This window comes from Cimex lectularius, unplaced genomic scaffold (genome assembly GCF_000648675.2).
Source record: "Cimex lectularius strain Harlan isolate CLEC.00 unplaced genomic scaffold, Clec_2.1 scaffold43, whole genome shotgun sequence".
NCBI lineage: Eukaryota > Metazoa > Arthropoda > Insecta > Hemiptera > Cimicidae > Cimex > Cimex lectularius.
In genome coordinates, this window is record NW_019392661.1 from 1382233 (window position 1) to 1405251 (window position 23019).

General features: G+C 35.8%; 1 protein-coding gene across 1 annotated transcript in view; it reads left to right on the forward strand.

Annotated features, from left to right (window-relative positions):
• LOC106662641 (neuropeptide Y receptor type 2-like) overlaps window positions 1-23019 on the forward strand; it is a 147349-nt gene that overhangs the window by 17721 nt on the left and 106609 nt on the right. The window contains exon 2 of the mRNA XM_014386861.2: window positions 15150-15689. Coding sequence (XP_014242347.1) covers window positions 15184-15689 — 506 coding nt within the window. The 5' untranslated portion in view covers window positions 15150-15183. The remainder of the gene's footprint in view (window positions 1-15149; window positions 15690-23019) is intronic.

The window sequence follows — 23019 nt, forward strand, 5'->3', positions numbered from 1 at the left end:
TTAATTTCTAGTACCTAGCTCAAATTGCAATACTCTCTACCGACTGTATTTTACAACTGTGATAATGTTCATAGTTTCATGCTATTAAAAGTTAACTGTTTACGTATTTCAACTTTTAAATAGGATAGGTTAAAGTTTTATTTGCGCCATGGGTTAATTATACTTTTACGAACGAATAGTATTGATTTTTTAGTCAAAAGAAATGATTTTTCGAAATGGAAGTAGGCTGACATCTTCAAAAAGGTGAATTTAAGAGGTGAAAAATAGAAATTGAAAATAGATATAAGTATGTATCTATGAATTGCCTTCACCGTATTTCTTTTGTACGTCATCTTATAAAAAGAATAATTAAGGCAAAAAGGAGTTTAATCAACGTTTATTATTAACAAAGATGTCCTCCTCGAATCCGCTATCTTCGAGTATCTTTGATAAGAATTTAAATTGGACTGCTCACCAAAACTTTGAAATCCAAGTGTTCCGAAGCACTGAATGTCATGAAGACCGTAAGCTCATGTTCAATGGGTGCTGATCGCAAAGGGCTTGCGTGTTTAAGAACTCTTGTGCGATCGCGTCTAGACTAGGGGCAATTGCTTATGGCTCAGCTTCATCGAGTAAAGTTTGTATGCTTGGCCCTACACAAAACACCGGACTTACAATAATTACGGGAGCCTTCCGGTTCAGTCCCATTAACAGTCTCCATATGGATGCTGGAGAGCTTCCTTTAAAATTCCGACGAAACTTGTTAGATCTAAAATATTTTTCCAAAATTATTTCCTGTCCTGCACACCCACTTAACTATTTTTTCCTGGAGGTAACCTTCCACATAATAGTCAACATACTACCAAGCCGACTTCTTTCTCTGCTACTGTATCGCTAATGTTACTGGTTGTACAGTTCATGATACCTCCATTGCAAAAAGAAACTTGTTCAGTCATACCTCCCTGGCTACTACCAAAACCAAAAGTAATCTTGTCTCTGAATATGCATAATAAAAATGACACTCCTAGCTATATATATATATATATAAACAAGAATTCTTAACTATTAAGAGTAAGCTACTCTCAGCAACGTTCGTATATTCGGAGGCTCTAAAGGCCCCCTGGGTTGGGAAAAGCTTGTGTTGTTGGAGATAGAAAATATTTATTCTCCTTAAACTCAATAGCGAGTAACTATACAGCTGAAATGACGGCAATAATTAAATCACTGAATGTTGATTGCTCCAACAATACATTGGTCGTATGCACTGATTCGATGTCCGCTCTACAGGCCTTGAACCACCCGTTCTCAAATAACCCCATGGTCCAGGATGCCCATTATTCACTGAGGTGTCTTTCACAGCGAGGGAAGAGTGTCATTTTTGTTTGGATCCCTGGGCATATGAATATTTTAGGCAACGTACTAGCGGACAGAGCTGCCAAAGAGGCTGCAGTAAATGACACCAAAATCAGCGAGATCTCAAGGAATGATGTAAATTCCGCTTTAGAAATTAAAGTATGGACACAGTGGCAAAAGGTTTGGTAAGATGTCACAGATAACAAGCTTCGGGAAATAAAATCCACAGTTCGATGTGGCCTTCTTCATTTAGAGTTAGAAGAAAAGAAGAAGCGATCCTAACTAGGCTGCGAATCGGGCAAAAAAACATATGCTTATACCGTGTCGCCTATATGACAGTATCAGATGTCCCCTTAAATGCCAAAATTCAACATTTAAATCATTTCGCTCAGCTGTTATGGTGCTGAAATCTTGGGTTTTTGGAACTATGAGATGCTTGAAAAATTTCAGCGATTTTTCACAAAAAAATACTTGCCGTACCATTGGTCCAAATGTTGGCAATTGGAACTGCATGACTTCCTTTCTTTTCATTTGTTCTCTAACTTCATATAAAATACTGTTTAAAGACTCCATAACTTCTAGATTTTCGTTTCCCCAAACCGCGCTTGGAGCATTGGAAAAGAATCCTTTTGGTATAAAGCGTGTATATCGCTGTCCCAAAAACATTCTTGAGTACTTTATGTAAGGTATTGGTTAAGATAAAAAAAGTCAGTGTCACGAGTGGGATTCGAACCCACGACCTTCGGCTAAATACGCCGCTGCTGTACCACTTGAGCTATCGTGACTTCCATCCACTCGGACACTAACTTCCCATCTCAACCCACCATTCGAATTTTCCCTCCTATTTGCCATTTTTCAAATGTCTCCGTCTAATTTTTTTTATCTCTACCAGTACCATACATAAAGTTTACTTAATGGAAAGAAGTTATTTGGTCAATCGGACCACGAAATTCTTGAGTATTTCAGAAAAAGTCTTTATGTGGTGCGCAATCTAAAAACTGCTCCTATCTAAAATAAATTTACTACTTATCATGGGGACTGTATGCACCGTGCAACAACTTCAGATCGGTTTTCATTGATTAAGAAAATTATGCCAGATCATAAAGTTCATCACATACCAGTGGTTCAAGAGAAACTGAATCTAGTTCAGTTCTTAAACCCCGGGGCGAATTATTCTATTTGACGAGCCTTGGCTAGAAAAAGGACTCGAATATTAAAATATGCTCCCTCGGTAAATAAAATGCGATAGAAGATACCATGTCAGGTGTACGTCCACAACTCAGGGAAGTAACAGCCACTTATTTCGGGAAGAAAAACGCGCTGAGAGAAGAAATTCTCCTATTCTCCTACTGGACAGACTGATATTCATCCACTTAATTAAACACGCCCGACCAGTGAGATTTGAGTGGTTATCAGCAGAGACCGGAATTTTAAGCAGTAAAAATTGCCAAAATACGCCATAAAATATGTAGTTGAAAGCCCTGAAACATGCAATAATATGCAGCATTAATACGTTAAAAGTTAAAAGTTTTTTTTACCCTCGGGGTGCCGGTGTTTTTGAAAAAAAAAATTGTAAATATGTCGGGTTTGAATGCAGGGCCGCTGGGTTCGAACCCGGGACCTTTACCTTACTGTGACGAGCGCCGAGTCAACGCCTAAACCGTTGCGGCCACCGACGTTCCCCTATTTAAAAAATATTTTCTCACTTACATAATTAAATTATGTATTTTGTACTAATTGAATATAATTAATGTTAATAAACAAGTCTTCTACTTCTCTAAAACGTCTTCCGTGAAATAATGCCTACGGTCACTTAAAATGTGTGGGAATATTTGTATAAGATGTTTCAGTTTTCTTTGAATTAAACCAACTTTTCATCAACTTGTTATTTGTTACAGATTTTTTTTACGCTTCCCCCGAAAACTAATATTACATTTTAAATATTTTGCGCGATAAATGCGATTTTACGTAAAAATCCTTCAAATATGCGATATTGTTCAAATATGCAAAAATATGCTCTGTAAAATTTAACCTACAGCTTCCTAGATACATGATTCGGATAGATAATTGAATTCCTCGGTCGTATGTCGTGGCAAAAAAAATATGCAACAGCATAAAAATCCGGTCTTTAGTTATCAGATAAACGACCCTGCATCGTCTTTGTTTTACATATTCCCTGCTTTGTTGTGTATGTATGTGAAATAAATTTTAACAAATCAATCAATCTGAGAATATTTTATAATTGGGCGCACCTTTATTTTTTAGTTTTGCCACTTTATATACTTTTTACTATTTTGTTTAAGTGCTACGAATTTGGCTGACGGCTAGCATTGCTTAAAAAAACTTATAAATTGTATTAATATTAGTATAAATTTATTATTATTATTATTATTATTATTGATCTTGATGAAATGAATGCTGATGTAACAACTAACTGGTTGAAATGTTTGTTTTTATCCTTTTGCTAACGACTTGATAATTCTATTCGGCAAAATTATTTAAGGATTATATTAAACTTAATAATTAGTTAAAAAAATATCTGTTTAAAAAAACAGCTGATCGAAATATAATGAAACAACTGTTCGGTATGGATCCTAAATAAGTGTATAACACATGAATTTTATATGATCAAAAGTTGTACCACTACTACACTCTTTTCATAAACACGTCAGTCTTCATGTAAATCGGGGCTTAACAAAATTTGCCGTTTAATCTAAATTACCTTTACCAGAGTCTGCACGAGCTCGGTAATTAAGGATTTAAATCATCTGCAGAAATTCACCTAGCCTTGCAAATATTAAATGGGTTACAATGAAACCGCTGGCAGCTTAGGTATTGGAACAGGATTTCTGGTTCTGTTCCAGCAATTAGGTCCCTTTTAATAAGTGGTAATCTGTGGTAAGTCTGGAACCGACGTTGGGACAAGATCTATTTTATCTCAGTTTAGCTTAACGATTCATAGTTTCATTTTTTCGGCATGGTTACAGTATGATGAGCGAACAAATCTGGCTTTGAATCGCTACTCAATAGCTGGGTTTTTAAATCTATGTTTCCAACTTAAGAGAAAATAATACATTCAAATAATAAAATTTCGTTAAACCTCACTAGCTGGAGATAAATGTCGCTGGACAAAAACTCCACTAAACCGCTGCAAATCTATACTATTTATTATTATTATTAAAGGCTGCAACCTTACTGGCCATTAAGCCTTGAGTCTATACAAGCCAACGGTGCAGCCCGGCCACCGCAAACCCCGGCGCAGTGTTAGCCCCAGGCTTGGAAAGAACGGAACCCCACGGATCTCTCGCAACTGATGCTTTTAATCTTAACATTGTGCGCAGGGCTCTATCGAGGAGGGGACGGTGTCTAGTTATTATCGACACCTCCTCCAAGCTCCCTGGAGATTCCTTGATCTCAGAGTCCGGGGAGGCACCCCTCAATCCAGCCCAAGACCGACCAGCACCCGAGGAGTCAGCCGTGCCACACCGCCAACACGGGGAACCAGCAAAGGAAACAAAAGTTGAGGGGATGGGATATTAAATTTTATCTATTAGTTGGATGTCTGTTAAATTAAAAGTTTTGTTTATTGATGTTGAGTTGTTGCTTAGTATGGATTGGAGGTCTTTGGGGATTTGGTTGAGGGTTCTTGTAGAGGTGTATAAAGGACAATCTATTAGGATGTGTGATATTGTGTTAGTAGTTTTACAGAATGGACATATAGGTTTAGGGGTTCTTTCAAGGAAGAAACTATGGCTGAGTCGGGAGTAGCCAATTCGACGAAGTACAACTTTACTAAGAGCTCTCCGTGGCCACTTCATATGTCGCCGTGAATCGATTCCTGATTACACGACATTTGCAAAATGGCAAAAAGGAGGAAAAATTCGAAAGGTTGCAGGTTGAGATGGGGAGTTGGTGTCCGATAGATCGACGTCTCAATAGCTCAAGTGTTAGAGCAGCGGCGTATTGTGCAGAAGGCCGTGGGTTCGAATCCAGCAGGTGATACTGACTTTTTCATTTCAAACAAAGCCTTACATAGAAAAATTAATTAATTGAAAGAAGAAAATTGGTCAATCAGTCCACTAAATATGATGGAAGTTATGGAGTAACCAAACGCCCCTCAGACCAACATGTCAGCAAAGTCTGGCGTGTCCAGACGGCCGCCCATCATCTTAATCAGCATTTCTTTAAAATAGTATAAAAACTCTAATCCCCAAATATCCTTGCCTTACTCGTACGATAGCCTTCTGCCCGTCACTCTGTCGGTTTAAAATTAACCGTTGTACAGTTTTCACAATAAAGTTTCTTCTTTTTTAAAAAGTCTTCTTCGAGTGATTACTTAAATTGGATTAAGCAAATAAAGTTTCTCTACAAATCACAAATTTGCATTTGATTATTGTAATTTTCATACTACCCGAGCGAAGCCGGGGCGACCGCTAGTAAAGTTCTTATTTGTAAATGAAATTTCTCTGCTGTGATTTAATGAATATGGTGTTTCATTAAATTTAAATTCACTAATTTCGTGGTCCGCTTGACCAATTAATACATTACAATTAATTAAGGTTTTTAGTTGAGATGAAAAAAGTTAATGGCACGAGCGGGATTCGAACCCACGATCNGGTCTGCTTGACCAATTAATACCTTGCAATGAATTAAGGTTTTCAGTTGAGATAAAAAAGTCAATGGCACGAGCAGGATTCGAACCCACGATCTTCAGCTTGATACGCCGCTGCTCTACCACTTGAGCTATCATGACCTCGATCCACTCGGACATCAACTTCCCATCTCATCCCCACCTTTTGAATTGAGACGGGAAGTTGATGTCCGAGTGGGTCGAGGTCACGATAGCTCAAGTGGTAGAGCAGCGGCGTATTTAGCCGAAGGTCGTGGGTTCGAATCCCACTCGTGACACTGACTTTTTTTATCTTGACCAATACCTTACATAAAGTACTCAAGAATGTTTTTGGAACAACGATATACATATATTTATTAAAGTTACAATTTAATTAACTACTATTTTACGGATCCTGCATCTTGTCAACTGACGCTTCAGCAATGGAGCAAAAACATACGGCCATCTTCTCCATATACTGGTCAAACCATCTGCTCTTGACTATGCGGTTGATGAGCGGTAGAGCTAAATCCTGGAAGAAGTTCGATACGTCCAAGCCTTCGTATTCAGGGACGTCGGAGTGCATGATCACCTTATTGAGCTTGACGACCTCAAAGTACTCGAACTTTATTTTGCATTCGCCCGGGTTGATGTATCCTTTCGTCATCGCCCTGACCTTCATCTCGTTCTCGCCTATGTCAAACGATGCACTTAGCTTCGTCGGCCCGACGAGGACTTCATTCACCTTCACCATCATCTTGCCTACAACGAATTGACGGATTTAAAGTTTACACGTTTATCAAGAAAAGCACGACGTCATACGTACCAAGCCTTAGGGTTAGATTCATATAATCAACATTATTCCCATCCCCGGAATAATCTTTCTTATTCTTGAAGTCAGAAACTTCCATTTTCTTCAACTCAATCTGAAAACGAGAAAAAAGTTAGTATATCAAATTGATATTAATCAAAGCTGTGCATTTAGGAATTGCGTTGCTTGATCACATTACACTGATCCACAAGAAAAGTCAGTAGTGTAAAATACAAAGAGTGATTATTGGTTTTTAAATCACAAACTCAAATTTTGATACACTTTTCTTATTCATAAGAAATATTTCAATCAAAACACCTTTTAAGAGTCAAGGACATGGGGTAAAACGTGCTAGCAACGCTGGGATTCGAACTCATGAACGTGAACCTGTCAATCCGAGAATCTGGCGACCTTATTGATTACAACTTGTCCTTTTATATTAAAGTAATGAAAACTAAAGGATTGTTTAAATTAAAGCTCTTTAAACTAAAGTCTAATCATTCATAGACAATTGACCAAATTTTCAGGATCTTTTGAGTTTACCACTTATGCAACAATTTTCAAACCGAGGAAATGTTTATAATTTTGTAGCTCAAAACACAAAAAGATACATAGATAAATATAGTTACTTTTTTACTTAAAATAATTTACAATTCAAACAGCCGGAGTTGGTGTCCGAGTGGATCGAGGTCACGATAGCTCAAGTGGTAGAGCAGCGGCGTATCTAGCCGAAGATCGTGGGTTCGAATCCCGCTCGTGCCATTAACTTTTTTTCATCTCAACTTAAAACCTTAATTAATTGTAATGTATTAATTGGTCAAGCGGACCACGAAATTAGTGAACTTAATTAATTGTATTAAATTTAAATTTCAATGTTTTTCTGCAAATCACGTTTTAATAGAATATCATTTCTATTGTAAACTGGCAATTAATTGGCTGCTTTGAATTGGTCTGTAACGAAAATAAGAAAGTTTGGATTATGTTTAATTACGGAGCTCCGATGAGGGTGATCCTTGGAGAGTAAGTAGAATAATCGCCCGGGAACTGTACATGACGTCGCTCATTGTGATTAACAACATTCTGGTTTTAGGGAAACTTATTAATTTATATTTCTCCCGTGGGATAAACGGTAAAACTGGACCGAAGTGAATACATGACGCCGTTTAGTCTTTACGTCAAATATATCTTTCAAACGTTACAGAAGTAACTTACCTTTCTATATTAAGACGTATGTCAACATGTTTACCGTTATTATTTCGATGGTGTAGCGTCGATTTCATATGTGACATTTCCGGAAAAATGATATTTCCCGATTCCCAGTCGAAAAGCTTCGTGTTTCTGCTTCGCTCGATTCACGTGCACACATGCGTGATGTGTAATGTGTGCAATGGCTTCTGTTATTGCTCGGGATTTAGCAGTAATTAGTCCGAATTGATAACCAAACCCAACTAGGCCAACGCAATCATCATTGGTGTTTATTGACCGTTTTAGGAATTGTCTGTTCCCTCTGTAATGTAGGTTTTGCCAGTATCAATTATGAAAATAATGCTACAAAATGGTAACGTTTCAGCTTTGATAGCGAAATAAAATTATTCTCTTTTAGACCGAATAAAGCACATCAAACCACTGAAATATGATACATTCCAATGGATGTTTGCTTTTGGTTGAAAATGTACGTTTAACAGTAAAATACATTTTTAACTAATATATAACAAAACGCATTGTAGAAAAGGTTCATTCATTCGAATTTGAAAACAAGTGCAATTTGAATGTGTAGAAGTCAATTTTGTTTAGAAAAAAAGACCAATTGGATTCAAACGGAGTTTTATTTGACTCGGATAAAAATCCATTTGTTTTAAAAAAGTTCAATTTATTTTGAAAAAATTTTACCAAAAAGTTTCAATTTGAAGTAGCAAATGTTCATTGTATTTAGAAAAAGCCCGATTCGATTAGGTAAAACCCCTATTTGATTTGGAAAAAGTCCAATTTGATTAGGTTAAAGTTATTTTGTTTGAAAAAGATTGATTTTTGTAGTAAAGTTGTATTTCATTTGGATAAATGCTCAATGTTGTTGAAAAAGTTCGATTTGATTTGATAGAAGTCTTCTTTAATTTGGAAAGAACGTTCAGTTTTGTATGAAAAAGTCGTTTCGGTTAAGAAAAAGGAAAACTTCGATTAGGTTTGAAAGAGCTAAAATTTGTATGAAAAAAAGTTGGATTCGGTTTTAGAAAAGTTCAATCGGTTTGAAAAATTACATTTTATTTGAAAAAAGGTTCAATTTGATTTAGCGATTAAATTTTCTTTGAAAAAGTCTAATTTGATTAGGTAAAAGTCTTATTTAATTACGAAAACGTTCAATTTGTTTTGAAAAGTCGACTTTAAATCAGAAAAGGAGCAATTTAGCTTGTAAAAGGCAATTTTGTCTGGAAAAAAGCTCTATTTGGTTCTCGCGAAGTTTCATTTGTCTCGGATAAAAATCCATTTGATTTGAAAAAAGTTCAATTTAGTTTGAAAAAAAGTTTAATTTGAAATAGGAAATTTTTATTGCGTTAGGAAAAGTCCGATTCGATTATGTAAAACTCCTATTTTTTGGGTCAATTTAGTTTGGAAAAAGTTCAGTTTCTTTTTGTTCAAGTTAAATTTTGTTTGGAAAGTCACTTTGATTTAATAAAAGTTCTGTTTCGTTTGGAAAAACGTTCAATTTTGTTTTAAAAACTTTGATTTGGTAATATTTCTATTTGATTAGCAAAAAGTTCAATTCGGTTTGAAAAAGTCAGGCTTGAAAAATTCAAATTTGTTTAAAAACCTTTATATAGATTAAAAAGTTTCCTATTAAGTCGAATAAAGTTCAATTTGGTTGGAAAAAATTCAGTTTCTCTTTAGATTTGGCAAACGTTCATTTAATTGTATACAGACAATGTCCGATTACGCACAAGCACTAATTGATTTGGAAAAAAATCAATTCGTCTTGGAAAAAGGTAAATATAGTTTTAAAAATTTCCAATTTATTTAAAAAAGGTCAAGTTGAGTTTGGAGTCCGAATTGATTTGAATGTTCTCCTTTTTTGTGTCATACTTTATATTTTCCCTGTCATTTCGTTTTGTACAGTATCAAATGTTACAATTGTCACGATTTACTTCGATAGCAAAATAATAATATCCCATTTTAGAGAGCACACAGCACATAAGAGTGGTGTGGTAAAAACAGATGAAAAGTGTGGTGATTAGTGACCGTTAATCGATAATTATTCAGAAATCGTGAGTTGCGATCTGGTATGATGTAGGTTTCAGAAAAACAATTTCTTTATCGTGCCAACGTTTCGATCTTTATTGAGATCATCTTCAGGGCCTGGGATTTACAAACATTGTTTACATTTAACAAATACATTTAGGATGTGAAAAAGTGAATTAATACAATGCAAAATATATTTTTTATATTCAATCAAAGTATTTCTACTCACTCAAAGTGTTTGTCTTCTGTGTAATAGTGTCATTCTTGCGTGTCGTGTTGAGAGTGCCAGTGAGATTTTGCTAAATTTTTTTTTGTTATTTGTTAAATGTAAACAATGTTTGGAAATCCCAAGCCCTGAAGATGATCTCAATAAAGATCGAAACGTTGGCACGATAAAGAAAATGTTTTTCTGAAACCTACATCACACCAGACTGCATCTCACGATTTCTGAATAATTATAGATCGAAAAGTTTTCTTTTTGTACATATGGGCTTGTTAGCGGAAAAAATACACCCCCTTTACTTACACGCAACAAAACATTTGATAAGACCACTTTGTAACTTTTAAATCTTGTCTTTTTCCTTACAAAAGAAAGTTTTTGTGGCTTTACCCATCAAAAGGCATAGGGGCTAACTCTCGCAAAAAAATTCTACATTTCTCACTCAGGTATTTAGGATTTTTTTTCTTTATTATAAGGGAAAATATATTTCAGCAAAGCCGGATTAGAATTAGCTCGTCTTTCTCTCACACTGACCGCTCATCCCAAATATATACAGATATATGATACTTATATTTTTAATTAATAATTCAGGTTTGATCTACAATGTAATTATATAATACCACTTTTATAAACTCAATTCGATGTCCGATTTTTATGGTATTCATAAATAGTTATTATCTGTGATAATTATCTTGTTGTCAATTAGCATATAATCATTACAATTAAACCCAATTCTCCATTGGCTCCGCAATAACGTTAAGATTTATAAACAATAGTTTGACTATAATGTTGTTATATATGGGGCATTATAAACGTCCCAAAGGCCGTTCTCTTAATCTTCAAGCGGATCCTGTTCTTGGGATTTATAATGGATATACAATCTCCATTACGGCCCGGATATAATGGATTTTATGTATACACTGGAATTATTTTATTGGGCAGTTTGTGGTGAAACGATTTCCAATATTTTCAAATAGCTGGGTTGCTAACGCGATGATTTCTCCAATAACGTTTATTTTATCTTTATCAGTATATTAGGAAGGCACTGTTACTATTATAAAAGAAATCAATTTTTCTAAATATAAGTATATCCAACTATAGTATTGCAAACCCGATTAAATATTCAAATAGTGAAATCTGTATTATCCTAACATAATAAAGTTAAATGAAATTATAAAAATTAATAGGCTAAGGACTAAAAAGAACAACTTAAGAAATTGCAACTTGAACCGAAAAACAGGGTCGAATAAACCGGTCTGAAAACAAAATGAAACTACAACCGAGATGATATCGTTAAAGGGCCGTTGTGGCAACAACACTTAAATGGCAAGGCACTTAATCCTCAGACAAGCTTCTTATTGTACGACCAGCAAAACCCCGAGTAAAAAAAGAAAAAAAATGCCCTACACCTTGGACTAAAAAAAAAAAAAACCCAAAAGGCGTCTAGAGTAAATTAACTTGTCGTAGTTTTGGGCACTTAGGTATAAACATCTAATTTGACGAAAATCATCATTTGACAAGTCCTTATATATTTTCGTCAAATTAGATGTTTATACCTAATTGTTCAGAGAACAAGAGAGGGGGGTTGTGGGAAATATTAGGTAGTAGTATACGACGTTATAATATGAAGAGGAAATGGTCGGGAATGGGCATAACTATGAGCATCACATGGTCTTTTACTCCACCACAACCAACTTCAAGCTGAACTAGCCTAGCTGCTTTGATATCCCCTAAAAAACTGGGATCTTCAAATGGTCTAACTAGTCGGTCACAAATCATGAGGGAATCACAGGTAACTAGGCAGCAGATATACTTGCTAAGAAAGGATCCTCGATACAGCCCATAGTTCCAAATCAATATTGTAGTATAAATTATAGCCACATTAAAAGATGACTGGAATCTTTGATCCTTTTTAAAAAGATAGTTCATACTCACAGTAAGTTGTTTTCCAACGATCCGGATTTCGAGCATTTAGCTCATCATCAGGTTGAAGGAGTTCTACAATCAGTCTCTCGACATGAATTGCAAAACTGAACCAGCAGACACCCCGCCAACGCGCCGTTCCAATGAGAAGCTGGTTTTTAATGCCGCTTAATTTTGAACGTGCGGAAAGCGGGAATTATAACACAAGTAAATATTATAATAGTAAATTCTGTAAGAAATTAATTATAAATTAGTGATTAAAGATAAAAGATAAAAAGATAAGATATATAAGATAATCACTAATAAAAACTGGAAATCCGGATCGTTGGAAAACAACTTACTGTGAGTAGGAACTTTCTTTTTTAAAAAGGATTGAACACCGCACTAACTCCATCATTCATCATTTATATGGAACCTTTGGTGTCTAAAGAACCCAACAACTACTGGGAGCAAAGATCGGGCATGAGACAAGCCAAAAGACTACTCGCAAAAACAACTCAATGGAAATAGCAAGTAAAAACTGTCATATTTACGCCTTAGAAAATTGGACTATCGCACTGCAGTTGCTAGAAAAAGGCTGTAATACCTGCGAAAACCGTTTGGAACCACGCAAATTTTGATACCATACCCCTGAGAAGAATTCTTAATTTTATAAAAGAAATAATATCTTCCAGGAAAACCGGCTTAATATACGAAAATTTAATTATTAAAGAAATAAATTCATATGACTCAAAATAGGGTAAAAGAAAATTTTTCCAGATATTAAAGTATTCTCTCTGTTTCTCCTGGATGTCCAAAGAAAAATCTTATTATTCACTCCTGTGAATATCAGGGAATCTGTTGAAAATGAATTCTTCCTTCAAAAATGTATAATTACGTGGAATAATAGCTACTCAACCGATTAAAAGTCGTTTAAAGGAAATCAACCTGCATTAGTGAATAAAGAAGATTTTTCTTCCAAGATAATCAAAAATTTCTGTCTTGATCTGGGCAGATATTTGTTTAAGAATAAAAAGATGAGAATTTTTGATGGATTACAAAATAGTATCGCCCAGGAATGATACCATCATAAAACCAATTACTGACTGTTCTAGGAACAATAAAGGTTTAAATGAAAACCGAATATTTTTTAAAATCACCCAATACAATATTCCCCATCATTACAATTGAGATAAATAATAGTAATACATCACTGCTATAAAATGTGGACTCTATATATATATGTAAATTCGGTCTATCAATCCGAGGGCGTTTAGCTACACTCAGGTGACATCATCATTAAGCAATGCCATCAGGCAATATGAGTTTCTAAAAACGGAGCACCTAATTTTGAATCAGGTATTATATTTATTTATCACTTGCTTTATAACCCGGCTTTGTCCAGGGCGGTAACAAAAAGTGTTATTTAACACATATTTTGAGTACACATCTTATATTTTCTTAGGAGCATAATTATATAAATTAAATGAACACAATTGAATGTTTCACATGAATGATTGTATTTAATCATCATATTAGATACTTACACATGCAATTTTATTTTTCTTTTGGATTACATTGTATTAAATTGTAATTATTGTTGTACTAAACGTTAAATTCATAGCAATGCTCTTGGATATACAACGTTTTTGGTGATTCCATTTGGCATGTATACAAACAACAAATCCAACTATAGAATCCATGAGAAAACACGGATCCTCCAAATTAAATCCACATAACAGCAATGATTGACGTTGTGATTTGTCTATCACTACTGCACAAGCCAGTTTAATTGGAAAATGGTAGTAATTTGAATTGGAAAGGCACTTCTGTTGGTATCATTGGTATAGGTTGTAATAGCACGTTCTCTTCTTTGAATTTTAGTAAGAGTATTAATGTTATTCAACGAACAACATGTTGTCCTTTTGGTGGTATTTTAAACAATAGGAAAACGCAAATCTACAACAGACTCAAACAGTCAATGTAAGATTAAACATAATTCATATTACAAAATCATCACAATTAACACAGAACAGTAAGATAATTTACTAATTTATCTTCATCTACTACAGTATCTTATTGTTCATTTATTTAAGCTCAAAACCGCAGATGTTTCTGCATACATACACATGTGCAGAGTTCCACTTCACGCAGTCCTCCAGCAATTCCAGTTTGTGATTTACAGTAAATTAAGTTCGTTCTCCTATAGTAAAGACTATAGTAAAGATACAATGGTGAAGTTTGTATCTTCCTATCTTTACATCAGCGAAACCAGTTCTTTAGTTTTTGTATCTATAATGTATCAGTAGTTTTGCAACTATAACCGATTCAGTAATTTTTGCGACTATAGAGTGTTGGCGTATTATTTGCGTCTATTGACTGTTACAGCCTCCAAATCGGAATTTGAAAGTCGCGGGAAATGTGTATAATACTAGGAGCCGAAGCCCCGACTGAACAGCTGACAGCTGAAACATGGACGCCACAAATTCTTTAAATATCTCTTTTTTGTGTGTAAATCCTGACGCACTAAACCCGGCACTAATAAAAACAAAGCGTGAAAATTTCATATTTCATCGAAATAAGTTCAATAGTTTTTGTTTTCATCATTAACACACATACGAACATTCGCTTTAGCTTATNATATACATATATATAAAACATTTATGTTATCGCACTATAGCATAAATAATGATTCACTTGTTTTATGACACTAGGTTTTTTCTCGTAAAACCATATCTTTTACCACGTCACTTATTGTTTTGTGGTTGTTGTAAATCATTGTTTATTTGTACTTTCATTTTCTAGCGCATATTCAGAAGATAGTCAGGAATTATAATTTAAAAAAGGTTAATAATAGAGGTTTAGAGGTCTTAAAAAAGGTCTTAATTAATCAATCAGACTACATTTAGGTAATACCAAAGTACTATAAGTTATTTGGCTGAAAATTTTTTTTTTCTGTTTTTGAACTACTTGAACTAAATATGGCTATGTATGTTTTTCTTATTGAATATAACTGACTTTGTTGTGTGTTCTTTTTTTTTCAGAAATTGATAGAGTGATGAGTTGTGCCTAATTGGTATGGAGCATGAATTCAATTTGCTTCCGCCTGACACCTCCGGACTGCTGAGTTCGATGACTGGGCTTTACCATTCACCCAATTCGACGGAAAACCTCGTCTCGACAGATCCGCTTTTCAACTTCAGCCTCCACGAGGCGATCGAGATCCTGAAGGAACACCAACGGACTGAGAAAGTGCTCGTCCCCGATACGGAGATCGTAATTATAATCGTCTACTCGGTCTTGATGACCTCCGGGGTCGTCTCCAACGCGCTGGTCTGCTTCGTCGTCGCAAGGCAGTGCGCCAGGAAACACCACCAAGCCGGACCCTCGCCTCGCAACATGTACATAGTGAACCTCGCAGTGGCGGATCTGGCCCTCTGCCTCGTCTGCATGCCCTTCACCCTGGTCAGCCTCCTCAAAAGGCGTTGGACGCTCGGTTTGACCCTTTGCAAACTCGTTCCGGCCCTCCAAGGAGCCAACATCATGGTGTCGGCCGGCACGATCACCGCTATCGCCTTGGACAGGTATGTTCAAAGATCATAATCATTTTTCACTTTCTAAACTTTTCAAACATTACCCGAGATTTTGACCGTGTCCCGGATGTTCTTTTCAAACTAAAGCTATGTATACCCACTTCTTATTACCTACATTAATATCCTAGCTAACAGATCGTTACTTCAAAATACGGTACAGCAGTGAGTTCTCAAAAACTAATCCAACCCGGATTCCCACAAGGGAGCATTTTTGTTCTATCCTGTTTACAACTTTATTTCATGACTCAAATTCTACTTAAGCCACCTCAATATCCAGAAGCACTTTGAGCTCATATGAAAAATGCGCCCAAATTTTGTTTACGTAAAGAAACGACCTTGCCCACGAATTATCACCAATGAATTACTGAATATATGTATATTGTGACAATGAGTTAATCATGACCCTGACAATATATATCTACATACGTGTGTGTGTGTGTGTGTGTGTGTGTGTGTGTGTGTGTGTGTGTGTGTGTGTGTGTGTGTGGTGTGTAGACGACTTGGACAACTTCGAATACTTCCAGAACCAAAATAAGACATGACTGTAAAAAACAAACTAACACTGTCAAAACCGTCGACCTATTTGGACGTACAAACCCATCAAGCTATCTAATATCCAAAATTTAATCCCAAGCATTCCAATCAAACGTCCTCAGAAGAATTTTTCAACTGCTTCATACATCTCTATCATCACTATTTATAACGACCTTAACAATCTCCCATCCCATGAACTTTTCACGTCGCCTCAAACGACGATTACTTCGAGACCTCCAGTCCCTTTAATCCTTAGTAGTATGATAGTTTTGTGTCCACATTGTGTTTTGTGTCCGAAATAAGGGTTGGTTGTCGTGGAAGGCAGGTCCTTATCCTTCCACAAAATACCTTTTAAAAAGTATAAAACGTCGATGTACTAGATCTACCTCTATAAAGCTACTACTATTGGAGGAGTGGATTTTCATTCTTAAGGTATCTTGTGGTGTTATTTGTAGGTTGTCAGCAGTACCTAATTGTCCTCTGGTTTATCTAGATCTTTATGTTGTGTTGTTATGTGTCTAGATCTTTAACATACCAGGGTGGTGGTGTAATTAGTAGTAATATATCCATCTTTTGATGTCCAGATTGTTTTGTTTGTAGAAGATGTTTTAAAATATTCAAATTGTACACTACATGTCCAAGATTTGTAAGAAAAATAACTTCGAATAACTCTTCAATGATGTTCAGGTTTATTAATTGCGACTGTATTCTTACAGAAAAACAGGATCATAAACTATCGTTGTCGTTGATTTTTGACTTTCAGTAAGTTTAGAGAGCTTTTAAGAAGTCCTAGGAAAGTCGCAACTTTATCTAAATAGACATGATTTATTTTCCAAATGGCCTACCAAGAAGTTAATGAACAATTCAACAGACGCTAAGCATTACGGGGAACAAAGCGTATCAGAGGTCATCGCAGGTGGACTAACTTTACACGTAAACATTTATACAATTCGAATTTTCCGGATGATCGTGACCCCATGTGGACTTTTAGCCAGACGTTTTACCCAAATAGATTATTAATATGCTGGTTCTGTAATTGTTTCAGTTGGACACAACCTCAAACGGGGTTTAGGTGGATGTTCAGGACAGTTTAACAGACATCCTAGAAGTGATGTTTTCATCCACGAAAATGTGGGACGTCACGATATTAATTGCACTCTGAACATTTAACTAATTAACGTTAAATTGAACCACATATTTCAAATTGCTTTCGTACGATATAAATAAATACCTTTTAACATTAGTGCGCAATATATGCAACTTTGCCCGATGTGTTGCATGTTTTAATAATTAATTTAATTTTTAATTGCATGTTAAAATGTTGTATTTGCCAGTTAAGATTCCAACATCGACATCTGTCTACTTCTCGCTTAAAAAATGAATACTTAATAAACAGACCTTCTAATTATGAATAATTTTTAGTCAGAAGTTGGCAGAATAGTGAATCGTGCAAAAGGCCTTATTTCATGACGTTCTTGCTCTACTCCAATAAATATTCATCATGGAATGAAAATCGTCTTCAAAAGAAAAATCAAATTTCAATGTTTTAGCAGTGTTGTTTTAACAGTCGGTTGTGCTCAAAGATCCGGCTTCAAAACTCGAACGTGATAATACGTTTTATAAATAAATATTTTCGACTGTGGAATTCTGTACAATCACTAGGTTTAAGAACCGTGTGCTGAACCGGCATAGGGTCACTTATTGGGCGTCATCACTCGCGGGTTTGTTGAGTTATTCAGATGCGTTTCGGTATTGCCCCATCTTCAGTGAGGAACTGCTGTAATTTGATTTCCCGTCGTTGCCTCTAAAGGATCTAAAATGTTCTTTGAATAGATCTCTTAATTTCCTTCCAGTCTGTCCAATGTCTTCGCATTGACATTTGATGCTATAAACACCGCTGTTGTCTAGCGGGTCAGTCGTGTCTGTTATCTTTTTAGTTGATTACCTGTGTTATTGTTGGTCCTTAGTTCTGTTTTTAGTCCGAGTTTGCCGATCTAGTTCGTTAGTCTGTAGATTTCTTTTCTTTTGCAAGTGAATGTTGTCCATTTGTTGTTGATTTGTGTTTTGTTTTTCGTTGTTTTAAGTAGTTTCTGGAAGGTGCTTGTTTTCTATCCGGTTTTTATTACTAGTTGCTATTACTTTTAGATCTTTGTTTTATTTATTTATTTTTTAATTGAGCGTTTATAGTGTAGCCGGTTGCAGTGGGGCTTCTGTATAATTGGGAGTCGATTTTATTGTTGGTTGTGGTGAGTGTTAAATCTTTTTAAATTGATTTGTTTTTTGTATTGTATTCAGTTTTTAAGGTCAATGTAATGTTTTTCGGTACTGCGTTAAGAAAGTTTGCTGAGGAGAAGTTGTCTATTACGGCAAGTAAGTCGTCGAGATATCTAAATAGATGGAGTGTTCGGTTCTCAGCCATTATTTTTGAAATTTCTCTTCGAAATTTTGCAGCAACACCTCTGTAAGAATGGCTAATGTTGCGTTCCCCATCCCTTGACCGTCTTTTGGGGTGTGTATGTCATTGTTCAATTTAAAGTAGTTCTGTTCAGTGGTTATTTTTGTAAGTTGTGTATTCTTTGTCGCAGTTTTGTGTAGTGCGTTTGTTTAGTTATCCTCAAAATTCGAACGTGATAATAAGTTTTAAAAATATAAATGTTTTTCGAACGTTGGATCCTTTACAATGACTAATTGTAAGAACTTCATGAATTGTCCGCCCTCTCCACCAATAAGAAAAAGTGTTTGACGTAAAATGGCCGAGATGAAGTATTGTTAATGAACAATTCAACAGACGCTAAGCATTTCAGGGAACAAAGGGTATTAAGTCTCAGTGTTCTCATTTCACCAAGTGTTTATTCAGGTACAAAGTGAGGGCAGAATGTGAATTATTTAAACTTCCAAGTATTTTACGGGCTGACCGCCGCGTGCCATTTTGACATTTGATAAATGATCTCGGACAAAATGAATTGCGTCATTTAATTCAGCCGAGCGTGGGTGTGAGATTGAATCATTTTTTACTTTCAATTGATCTAATTCAGTTTCATCATTTCTTACTCAGAAGACAAAACTTCTTGAGTCCTCACTAAGATTTTTTCCGCTAAAACCGCTCGGATTTACAGATTTACTCCGCGGATTAACCCGTGCTAATATTTTATACAATTTGTACTTTGATCTTGATACACCTGTTTTGGCTGTTTTCATCAGACGCTTTTCATCGTTCGACAGCCTTTAATTCTTTTAACAGACAACGAGTTTTCAAGAGATTTGCTCCTGAAGTAGCAAATTAAGACGCCCAACGGTTGATAACATACAGCGAGAACAGGCGGGGGCAGGGATGATCAAGGACTACACTTACTATCGATCTATTTTGAGAGGATTCACGAATATTGCGGTCAATGAGTTTACCTAATGTGAAATATTTCTTTAAAAAGCTGTAAACTAAATGTCTCATTCAACAGCTTTTTTAGTTTCGAAGAGCTATTCCATTAAAAACCGCTTGATTCTTTTGAGACTTCATTCTAACCCTGCAATATCAAAGAGCTGTACTGGCTCGTAGTTCGTAAAGAATGGTAAATTTGGTCCTATCTGGTATAACAGTATCCATATCCAGGTCCCAATGGAGGTCAATGTTTACGTTACGACTATCTACTTCCTACCGTACTAAGAGCGAATTGTAGACAGTAACTACTGTGGTCAGGCTGTGGTAGTTATAGACCATAGATCATGTACGTTTAAATATTAGTTTATGAAACGAAAGGTTTTTGTGTATATTATATCGATATATTTTTCTATATTTGATTACGATTTACGAGTGTTCTTTTTTCTTGTAACACGTATGTTTTTGGGATGTTATACCAATTTTTTGTTCGTTCGACTATTTTCTTGTCACCAATTTTGCGTTACCGGAGTGTGCATCCGCTGAGTTAGGTTAGGTTTGTAATGGTTAAGGTTTACTACGAGTTAGGTAGGGTTGGGTTTTTGTTAGGGAAGGATTAAATAAAGTTAGGGTTCGGGTTATGTTAGGGTCGGGCTTTGCTCTTTTCTTTGAACATGCGCGGGTTGGGCTAGGTTAGAGTGAGGGTTAAGGATATGGAGGGTGTAGGAATGAGGGTTGCTTAGAATTAGGTTTAGCGACGGGTTAGGTTACGTTCAGTCAGGTAAAGTTAGGGTTATACGAGGTGATTAGGTTTAAGGACGGGCAAGGTTGTGGTTAGTGTTATTTTAGTACGAGTTCTTTTAATTTAACATGGATATGTTTTTGGACTCAATGCACATATTTGTTTGCGAGACCATTTTCGCGACATCAATTTTGCGTTACGGGGGAGTGCATTTTGGGTTAGGGTTGGGAACGGTTTAGAATTGGTTTCGATTAGGTTAGGATTATGGTTATTTTTAGGGATGTTGTTATTCGCAATATTTTAAAGAAGACATTGATAAAGACAGATTATATCTGTGATCTACTGCTGTAAATGCTAAAATGAAATTTTTTTTTGCGACTGGGTCCAAAACGGCGGGAATTGAACCCACGACCGCGGGGTCTACGAACCGAGAGTCTCTCACGCTAACCACTCGGCTACCGCGGCCCCCTGCTTAAAATTGTTCATTCATTAAATTCACTAATTTCGTGGTCCGCTTGACCAATTAAATCATTACAATTAATTAAGGTTTTTAGTTGAGATGAAAAAGAGTTAATGGCACGAGAGGGATTCGAACCCACGACCTTCGGCTAGATACGCCGCTGCTCTACCACTTGAGCTATCATGACTTCGATCCACTCGGACACCAACTTCCTATCTCAACCCCACCTTATATATCTCAACTAAAAACCTTAATTAATTGTTCATTCAGTTTTTATTCAGTTTTGTTTTCTTTTAAATGCGTTGATCATATGTGCCAGTTTTTCTATTGTTTATAAAATGCAAGTGCTATTTTTTAACGTTTGTTAACAGTTATTAGGCCGAAAGGAATAGGACGGGTGGGACTTATCAACAGACTGCTAGGAAAACAAAGAATTTTGAATTGACGTTACATTTTCACAACCATCAGGACTTACGGACTTAAACTCTGTGGTACTGCCAAGTAGTCTAACCTAAACATGTTCAAAATATTTCAGCTCGAAGTCCTTTTTTTCTTCACCGAATTCCGCATGAATACCTTGGTATTTCTTTGGTAAAAGAACTCGTCCGCATCTCCAGAACCCTCCACTAAGGCGCAACGGACAGTGGCCAAGTGATAGATTTGGTCATATATAAAAACAAATTAATGTTACATATTTAGCGAACTGAAAGGGATCGTTAAAACTGTAGCATCTCCTAAAAGTCTAAAGAAATTTCAATTCTAAGCATTCTCTCCTAAAAGCACTATTCTTTTTCTGTTAGGTCTTGATTAAGATGAAAAACTTAGTGTCACGAGCGGGATTCGAACCCACGATCTTCGGCTCACTCCGACGCTGATGTGGTTAGAGCTGCGGCGGATTGATCTAACTAACTTTTTCATTTCAACCAAGCCATTAATTGAATTAATTATTATGGTCAAGTATGACCGCTAAACATGTATGAATTAAGTCTCAATAATTTAACAACAAAATTACTGTATGTAATGCAGTTGTTATTACTAAATAAATAACTATGATTATTAGTGGTATCAATATTTTGTAACCCTTTTTCGTGATTTCAATTTGCAAAGATTTTTTTATTAAATCAAATTATTTCATTGCTGATTACATAATGTTTAACCATCTAACAACTATTTCAAGATGTGCATGATTTAAATAATTTTTCTGACGATTTCAACATCGACTATTCTGAGGGTGTCGAGCTTTCTCAATTTATTTGGGCTATAATGAAAATTACACCCTTTGAAGACCATTTCACATCAAACACTAAGTGTAGCCGACTGCTTGATGATAAACAAGAGCTGTCCGAATTGGTACACTAAATCCGACCGCTCACTCTCGCCCTTTCGGGCTGATCCGTTTTATGTTTAATGAATGCTGATCGAACGGGAAACTTTAATTGTTGAGGGAATAATGAAAAATAAATGGGCGGAAATGGAAGAGTAAAAATTTTTCCTTGAAACTGAGTACTTACCGTTTAGATTACGACCTCTGGGACGTTTTAAAAACAATTAATAAAAACTTTAATATATCCTAGAGTTGCGAATGATAGGGAGGTACAAGCAAGAGTAGAAATTTCTTAATTTATAAGAAGCATGTGGAGAGGAGTAAGCCACCAGCAATCCTCATTGTGGTTAATTTATTACATTTTGAAACGGATATAGTATTAATAAAAATGGTCCACCATGAACTCTCCGGGTCCTGAACCCTACTTTGGCTTAGCATCTTGCAAAAAAATACATCTTAAAATGAATCCTTAATGAGTTCAAAATCTGGTGGAACAATACCACAAGTATAAGGCAAAGAGATTCATAGAAGGACCATCTGCAAAACTTACAAAAGAATTGGTGGAAGGCAACTTCAACCGAACCAGGATTCTGGTTGGACTCCTTACAGGGCACTGCTACATAAGAAGGCACCGGATAGGAATACAGACAGAAGAAACACTGTGGAGATACTGCCTGAAAGAGGAGGAAACCGCAGAACACATTCTATAATTCTGTGAAGATCTATGTATGTGCAGGTTCTTGCAATTAGGACAGGAAAAACCTCAAGCTCTTGCCTAAGGAGTCGCTGGCAAAGCTTGGCCAATAATAATCTGGCAAAGCTTCAATAATCTGAAGCTGGCCAATAAACATAAGTATCATTGTTTCACTTGGAGTTATAAATAACAGG